We start from the raw sequence: 9,118 nt of genomic DNA on the forward strand, positions 1-9,118 counted from the left end.
CCAACAGTCCTAAATGGCCTGGTACTCAGGCTCTGATGTCCCTCCATCACGGTCCTAATGGCCTGGTACTCAGGCCCTACTGTCCCTCCATCAGGTCCAATGGTCTGGTACTCAGGCTCTACTGTCCTCCATCAGGTCCAATGGCCTGGTACTCAGCTCTACTTGTCCTCCATCAGGTCCATCATGAAGCAATGGGTAGCTGCAGGAACAAGGTTGGAGAGCCCATACAGAGTTGAGGTGGAATATCACCTGTCGGGCAGCGAAGCGTGCTCCTCAAAACAGCGGTTGATGCATGGAGTGAAATAAGGGTTTTTAATATGTTATTTCTCTGCTGCTCATAAATGCTCCGCTATAAAACCAAGTAGCCTACAAAACGGACCGGAGGGAAAGCGTGGGCCTCCATTCACTATTAGAGTGCATACAGATGACATCATTTTTTTCCCCCTGTTCCTGCCTCTGTTCCTGCCTCTGATCCTGCCTCTGATCCTGCCTCTGATCTGCCTCTGATCCTCCTCTGATCCTGCCTCTGATCCTGCCTCTGATCTGCCTCTGATCCTGCCTCTGATCCTGCCCCAGTCCATTGATAATGGGCCATTCTAAATAATTTTTGGGGGACATATTAGTAAGACAAATTCAATTGAGAATAAGTCTGAATCACTTGAGAGAAACAGCTGTGCAGCCTGAGGCAAGGAACAGAAACACAGCCTTACAGACGACCACAGCCCTACAGGGCGACACAGCCTACAGACGACCACAGCCCTACAGGGCGACCACAGCCCTACAGACGACCACAGCCCTACAGACGACCACAGCCCTACAGACGACCCACAGCCCTACAGACGACCACAGCCCTACAGGCGACACAGCACTACAGGGCGACCCACAGCCCTACAACGAGCCACAGCCCTACAGGCGACCACAGCCTACAGACACAGCCTACAGACCACAGCCCTACAGCGACCACAGCCTACAGGCGACCACAGCCCTACAGGCGACCACAGCCCTACAGGGCGACCACAGCCCTACAGACGACCACACCCTACACGACCACAAGCCCTACAGACGACCACAGCCCTACAGGCGACCACAGCCCTACAGACGACCACAGCCCTACAGACGACCACAGCCCTACAGCGACCACAACCCTACACGCACCACAAGCCCTACAGGGCGACCACAGCCCTACAGGGCGACCACAGCCCTACAACGACCACAGCCCTACAGGCGCGACCCACAGCCCTACAGGCGCGACCACAGCCTACAGACGACCACAGCCCTACAGACGACCACAGCCCTACAGACGACCACAGCCCTACAGACGACACAGCCCACGACCACAGCCCTACGACGACCACAGCCCCTACAGACGACCACAGCCTACAGGCGACCACAGCCCTACAGGCAGCAACAGCCCTACAAGCCGCAGCAACAGCCCTACAGGCGACCACAGCCCTACAGACGACCACAGCCCTACAGACGACCACAGCCCCTACAGACGACCACAGCCCTACAGACGAACCACACCTACAGACGACCACAGCCCACAGGGCGACCACAGCCCTACAGACGACCACAGTCACACTACAGACGACCACAGCCCTACAGGGCGACACAGCCCTACAGGCGACGCACAGCCCTACAGCGCGACCACAGCCCTACAGACGACCACAGCCCTAACAGGACGACCACAGCCCTACAGACGACCACAGCCCTACAGACCGACCACAGCCCTACAGACGACCACAGCCCTACAGACGACCACAGCCCTACAGAGCGACCACCAGCCCTACAGCACGACCACAGCCCTACAGACGACCACAGCCCTACAGACGACCACAGCCCCCTACAGGACGACCACAGCCCTACAGACGACCACAGCCCTACAGACGACCACACCCTACCAGACGAACCCACAGCCCTACAGACGACCACAGCCCTACAAGACGACCCACAGCCCTCAGGCGACCACAGCCCTACAGACACCACCAGCCCTACAGACGACCACAGCCCTACAGACGCCCTACAGACGACCACAGCCCTACGAGACGCGACCACAGCCCTACAGACGACCACAGCCCTACAACGACCACAGCGCCTACAGACGACCACAGCCCTACAGACGACCACAGCCCTAACAGGCGACCACAGCCCTACAGGGCGACCCACAGCCCTACAGGGCGACCACAGCCCTTACAGCGACCCACAGCCTACAAACGACCACACCCTACAGCGACCACAGCCCACAGACGACCACAGCCCTACAGGCGACCACACAGCCTACAAGACCGAACCACAGCCCTACAGGGCGACCACAGCCCTACAGGACGACCACAGCCCACACGACCACCAGCCCTACAGGCGACCACAGCCCTACAGACGACCACAGCCCTACAGACGCACACAGCCCTAAAGGCGACCACAGCCCTACAGGCGACCACAGCCCTACAGACGACCACAGCCCTACAGCGACCACAGCCCACAACGACCACAGCCCTACAGCGCACAGCCACAGCCCTACAGCGCACCACAGCCCTACAGGCGACCACAGCCCTACAGACGACCACAGCCCTACAGACGACCACAGCCCTACAGCGACCACAGCCCACAGACGACACAGCCCTACAGCGACCACAGCCCTACAGGACGACCACAGCCCTACAGACGACCACAGCCCTACAGCGACCACAGCCCTACGACACCACAGCCCTACACGACCACAGCCTACAGCGACCACAGCCCTACACGACCACACCTACCAGGGCGACCACAGCCCTACAGGCGACACAGCCCTACAGACGACCACAGCCCTACAGGCGACCACAGCCCTACAGGGCGACCACAGCCCTACAGGACCACACCCTACAGGAACGACCACAGCCCTACAGGGCGACCACAGCGCCTACAGCGACCACAGCCCCTACCAACGAGCCACAAGCCCTACAGACGACCACACCCTACAACGACACAGCCCTACAGGGCGACCACAGCCCTACAGGCGACCACAGCCCTACAGGACGACCACAGCCCTACAGACGACCACAGCCCTACAGACGACCACAGCCCTACAGACGACCACAGCCTACAGGCGACCACAGCCACAGGCGGACCCACAGCCCTACAGGGCGACCACAGCCTTACAGACGACCACAGCCCTACAGGCGACCACACCTCCAACGACCACAGCCCTACAGCGACCAACCCTACAGCGACCACAGCCCTACAGCGACCACAGCCCTACAGACGACCACAGCCCACAGACGACCACAGCCCTACAGGCGACCCACAGCCCTACAGGCGACCCACAGCCCTACAGACGACCACAGCCCTACAGCCGACCACAGCCCTACAGGGCGACCACAGCCCTACAGCGACCACAGCCCTACAGGCGACCACAGCCCTACAGGCGACCACAGCCCTACAGACCGACCACAGCCCTACAGGGCGACCACAGCCCACAGGCGACCACAGCCCTACAGGACGACCACAGCCCTACAGACGACCACAGCCCTACAGACGACCAACGCCCTACAGGGCGACCACAGCCCTACAGGCGACCCACAAGCCCCGACAGGACGACCACAGCCCTACAGACGACCACGCCCTACAGACGACCACCCCAGCCCTACAGACGACCACAGCCCTACAGCGACCACAGCCTACAGGGCGACCACAGCCCTACAGGGCGACCACACACTTACAGACGACCACAGCCCTACAGACGACCACAGCCCTACCACGACGCCACAGCCCTACAGGCGACCATAGCCCTACAGACACCACACCCTACAGGCACCACACCCACAACGACCAGCCCTACAGCGACCACAGCCTACAGACGACCACAGCCCTACAGACGCCACAGCCCTACAACGACCCACAGCCCTACAGGGCGACCACAGCCCTACAGACGACCACAGCCCACAGGCGACCACAGCCCTACAGACGACCACAGCCCTACAAGACGACCACAGCCCTACAGACGACCACAGCCCTACAGGCGACCACAGCCCTACAGCGACCACAGCCCTACAGAGGCGACCACAGCCCTACAGGGCGACCACAGCAGGTTCTCCTCCTATCAGCTAAAAACAGAAGAAGTGGCTCCAGTGGGCACACCATCACCAACACATGGACAATGAGGAGTGGAAAAACTCATTGACTGGAACGATGAATCCACGGTTCCTGTTGAGTCATGCTGATGGCAGAGTCAGATTTGGTGTAAGCAGTATGAGTCCATGCCCCTATCTGCCTGTGTCAACGGTACAGGCTGGTGACAAGGTGTGGGAATGCTTTCCTGGCACACGTTAGGTTCCTTGATACCAATTGAACAACGTGTTCCATTCCCAGAAGAATTCAGGGTTCTGGAGGCAAACTGGTCCTACCCAGTACTAGATGGTGTACCTAATAAACTGGCCACTGAGTTTACAGTATATATCCCAGGTGTTATTATTTGTTGATATAACTAGGCCTCCAAGTGACCAATGACAAMATCCTCTCAGTGAAACAAAGGAGAGACTTTAGAGACATGAAGGGCGTTGTAAACTACAAAGAACTCCATAATGAACAGAAGTGTTTAATGCGGGTAAGTTTACACAATGTTGGCGATCAATTACTCACCTAACGCTGCAGTAGCCTTCCCAACAACATAGATGGACTTGGCATTCCATTTGTCTTTAAAGTCCTTGTTCCACTCTAGAATAGAAAAACGTATAACAGACATTAAAAACGAGTATCTTACATACACTAACTCGTGTTGACTTTGTCCGTCTGAAAACGCACGAGACTAAGGCACAAGAGGTCCATTCCTTTCCTAACAATGACAATTTGTTGACGACGGGGGGGGGGGCGGCATTTTTACAGAACGCCGTTTAAAACTTCACACGAGGATCTACTCACGTTCCGTTCTTTCATCCTCTTCAAGACACATTTTGACTGCCTCCACCGCCCTCGGGCTGGTAAAAATCAGCCCTCCATGTTGTTCTGGCTGGAACAGCTGTAGGAGGAGTAGAGAACAGCTGTAGGAGGAGTAGAGAACAGCTGTAGGAGAGTAGAAGAACAGCTGTAGGAGGAGCAGAGAACAGCTGTAGGAGGAGCAGAGAACAGCTGTAGGAGGAGAGAAGAACAAGCTGTAGGAGGAGTAGAGAACAGCTGTAGGAGGAGCAGAGAACAGCTGTAGGAGGAGCAGAGAACAGCTGTAGGAGGAGTAGAGAACAGCTGTAGGAGGAGTAGAGAACAGCTGTAGGAGGAGCAGAGAACAGCTGTAGGAGGAGTAGAGAACAGCTGTATAACGACGACTAAACAAGAAACCAAACAGTACAACGTTCAGGAACACTTTACTTGACACCCAGTGTCATAAACACGTTATGACGTTGTAATAACCATGTCATAACAGCTGACATAACTTGTCATAACATGGTCATAACTCTGTCATGACCCTTATACATACACCTGTTGTTAAATATATTGCGTTATTTTATGGCTGGTTATGACACCTACATAAGTGTCAAAAAAACACATTTTTTTCCCCTGCCAAGAAGTTTCCCCTGCCAAGAAGTTTCCCCTGCCAAGAAGTTTCCCCTGCCAAGAAGTTTCCCCTGCCAAGAAGTTTTCTTTGTTGTTGTTGTAATCATTAATTCTTTAGTCGTTTTTTTATTCCATCGTATTTTAAGTAACTTGCAGAAAATACACTTTATGACACTGTCATGAAGCATTATGACATCATAATCCTACAAGCCAATAAAGCCAGATAGGCCTATCACGTACAAGCCCTTACGTCAATCAGTCAGGTGTCTTGTCCTGCTCCTGAAATCTGCTCCTCCATTCATCCCAGACATCAACAATAGAGCATTATGGGTAGCTGCATGTCTGACATCAATTTGTGTGCAATTATAAAGATAATTTAATATGGTCAATTTCAGAAACTACTATATAACATAAACATACTGTTGACCAGTAGGCTATGGTGGAATGGAATGTTCTACCTTGTGAGGTAGGTTTAGTCAGTGTCCTAACCAGACATAAAGTAACTACCTTGGTAGATTTTATGGGTTTTGACACTCTTATGTAGGTGTCATAACCAGCCATAAAGTAACGCAATAGGTCTAAATATATATGTGTCATGACAGTGTTATAACCATATTARGACAAGTTATGTCAGCTGTTATGACATATTTTGACATGGTTATGACCGTGTCATAACGCGTTATAACGCTTGGCGTCCCAGTAAAATGTTKCCAAACTTTCGATCTTAAAATCAACACMTTGATGTATATAAATGGTATTCACCTTGTCTGACAAAGTGTTCAAGGAAACAAATGTAAAAGACAGCACAGGAATTAAGGTTGCTTTGTGTCCACGGGATGCCAGCTCCTGTAAGTACAAAGTTGAGAGTTCTGTAAATCAAATCAAATCGATTTCACTGTTACACAGTCACCCATTATACATTTAGGTTATAATGCCCGAGAAGCCGGTGTCTCGAGGATATATTGTGACGGGTGTTTGATATTGGCAAATCATTCCATTGAATTTGAATATTGAAACAATGTTGCAAATGTCGGAGAGACAGAGAGCAAGGGTTTACACAAAACATCTGCTGTTGAAAACTAAATGTTAGTCTAAAAGAAATATGAGATAATGTCTAGATGCTTTTTATAGTGGAGATCAAGTTTATAAATTGCCTGGCTGGGCTGATGAGACAGTGGATTGCAACAGTCAGATGGAACAGAGTAAATAGGCATTTTAATGTCATAGATTTAGCCGGTGGTAACTTGTGGAATAGACACCGGCTGGAATGCGGTTTTAACCAATCAGCATTCAGCATTAGAACCACCCGTCCTATAATGGATTTTAATAGGTGTAGAGTAGAATAGGATTGAATAGAATAGAATGCACATGCAAGCTGCAAATATCAATACAAAAGATGTTTCTCTGCTGTACCTTGATGTAAGGATCTGGTCCAGAGCCTCCCTCTCTTGGTTCTTTCAGAAGCAGCACATGCATTTCGACAGATGACTCAGAGCCCTGTGGAATAAGACAAGACGGGATACAACTTAATGTTACCGTCAGCAACGAGGTCAGTGATGAAAATCGACAAATAAAATAATAAAAAATCCACCCAATGCAGATTTACTCTATTTGGTAAGATTATAAACTGAATGACTGATCCTGTGCAGTAGCTTCAGAACTGAAGGTTGACGGGGGGTGTAACCCATAGCTAGGCTAACGTTACACCCAGCGCCTGTCATATGTCGCCCACTGATAACAATGCTGTTGAGCCATGAATCAACTGTTTTCATTGCTTGGACCATTTATCAATTAGAGGCATGCGGTGTTATTCAGTCAGCTGTAGAGCTCAGGTATCTCATGCACCAGTGTACTGTACGTTGTATGTACTTGCAAAGCTGTTATGTTATGCAATACAATTCAAATATGGAGCTGTCACTTCTTGTGAGCCAAGGCGACACATTACTTGGCTTCGTTCGCGCAACCATAAAACAATAACAACTGCACACACAATATTTATCATGCTTAACTATTGAGCTAACTAGTTTTCAAGTCAACAGAAAATTAACAGAAACCGTAGAAAATCAACAAAAATTGGATGTACACAAACACTGTACCTCAAGCTCTTCCTCCAGCTGGCGTCATGGCTACTACTAAAACGAGGAAATAGGGGGACAACAAAATAGTAATGTTTTATTAGGATAATACTTGAGCAATAACAATGAATGTTATCACTACAGTTACAATTAAAGAAAGTAGTCGTTTGTTTTTTCTTCTGGAACAGTTCAGTAAACAATATTCTAACATATTTAAACAATAATTTAGATACAATATATTTCCCCTTTCATCAAAATGGTTTATTCCATTCTGCTGTCAGTATGAGAAACGGGACGCCATTGCGGTTCTACACACGGGCGTTCCAAGCATAACGAAGCATGCAGCATTTGATCCAATATGGCGTCCACAGTGTCTCAGTTTCTCAGTACTCCCAACTCCACATTAATCCCTTGCCCCGCCCCCGTCCTTTCCCTTACGCGTGGTATCTGTTTTGGCAGCATGGCTTCTTCAGCGAAAAGACGAGCAGTTGGAATGGGAGAAAATCCCGCTGATAGTGAGGATAACAGCTCCGATGAAGGATTGGAAGACGACGTTGATTCAGCAGAGAATAACAGCGGATCAGAAGAGGAGATACATGAAGTACGATAATGTCTCTAGCGAACTGGCTARATTCCTGGCCTAGCAGGCTAGCTAGCACTGGCTAACGTTAGAGGGGTTAGCTAGATAGCTTTTTTTAGCAAACAACTGTGTTCATATCAAGCTAGCTAATAATGTTACGTATGTTAGGGACATGCTGAACATAGCCAGTCGATAACTTCAGAGTTTTAACTAGCTAAATAGTAAAATTCATGGATATTTACACACTTAAAACCATAAGAGAAGTTTAGACAAACAAACAATCGATACGTGTATTGACACTAAAACTGGCAGCACATTCGCCCCGAGTCCCCCTCCAGTCCAAAACATTGTCTCGGGATTCGGGACTTGTATTAAAAACCTTTGTTTGTTTCCAGGAGGTCATTGTAGACTTTGAGGCCCATACCATTACTCACAATGACTACAATGGAGTCAAGAAACTCATGCAACAGCTGTTTCTGAAGGCTCGTGTCAATACATCCGAGTTGACCGATCTCCTCATCCAGCAGAATCATATTGGAAGCGTCATCAGGGTAAGAAACGAGACGCGGTGCACCGGTTCACATCAGATCAGACCGTCACTAAATATGCGTCATATAATTTAACGCATCATATTAAACACCCGAAATATGATTATACACATATGCTTTCTTCAAATCAAATTTTATTTCGTCACATACACATGTGTAGCGAAATGCTTGTGTTTCTAGCGCCAATTTCCAACCCCACATCCAATGGAGAACAATCTATATGAATTCAGTAGCATCATGTATGTCTTTTTGCATGTTTTGTTGTCAGCAAGCAGAGGTGCCAGAGGACAGTGATGATGACGAGGATCCAGCTGATGAGGTGTTTGGTTTCATCAGCATGCTCAACCTCACTGAGAGAAAGGTACGGTCAGATATATGTTATCTATTTGGGG

The 9,118-nt window shown here is 50.1% G+C and overlaps 2 protein-coding genes across 3 annotated transcripts in view; one reads left to right on the forward strand and one right to left on the reverse strand.

Moving 5' to 3' along the window:
- The window catches only part of uros (uroporphyrinogen III synthase), a 21,936-nt gene extending 14,251 nt beyond the window's left edge, over positions 1 to 7,685 (reverse strand). The window contains exons 1-5 of one of the 2 annotated variants that reach the window (XM_024143322.2): positions 7,620 to 7,685; positions 6,937 to 7,020; positions 6,286 to 6,369; positions 4,897 to 4,993; positions 4,618 to 4,692 (exon numbers count right to left, since the gene is read on the reverse strand). In XM_024143322.2, coding sequence (XP_023999090.1) covers positions 4,618 to 4,692; positions 4,897 to 4,993; positions 6,286 to 6,369; positions 6,937 to 6,999 — 319 coding nt within the window. In that variant the 5' untranslated portion in view covers positions 7,000 to 7,020; positions 7,620 to 7,685. Of the gene's footprint in view, positions 1 to 4,617; positions 4,693 to 4,896; positions 4,994 to 6,285; positions 6,370 to 6,936; positions 7,200 to 7,619 lie in introns of those variants that run through there. The other variant, XM_070441379.1, reaches the window with a different exon arrangement.
- A 256-nt stretch (positions 7,686 to 7,941) lies between these two features.
- On the forward strand, positions 7,942 to 9,112 carry bccip (BRCA2 and CDKN1A interacting protein; the record flags this gene model as incomplete). Its single annotated transcript, XM_024143324.2, has 3 exons — positions 7,942 to 8,199; positions 8,574 to 8,729; positions 8,995 to 9,112. Coding segments are annotated over exons 1-3 (517 nt in total), but the record flags the coding sequence as incomplete, so codon positions are not given.
- Between the last annotated feature and the right edge of the window lie 6 nt (positions 9,113 to 9,118).

This window comes from Salvelinus sp. IW2-2015, unplaced genomic scaffold, assembly GCF_002910315.2.
Source record: "Salvelinus sp. IW2-2015 unplaced genomic scaffold, ASM291031v2 Un_scaffold3864, whole genome shotgun sequence".
NCBI classification, from domain to species: Eukaryota; Metazoa; Chordata; class Actinopteri; order Salmoniformes; family Salmonidae; genus Salvelinus; species Salvelinus sp. IW2-2015.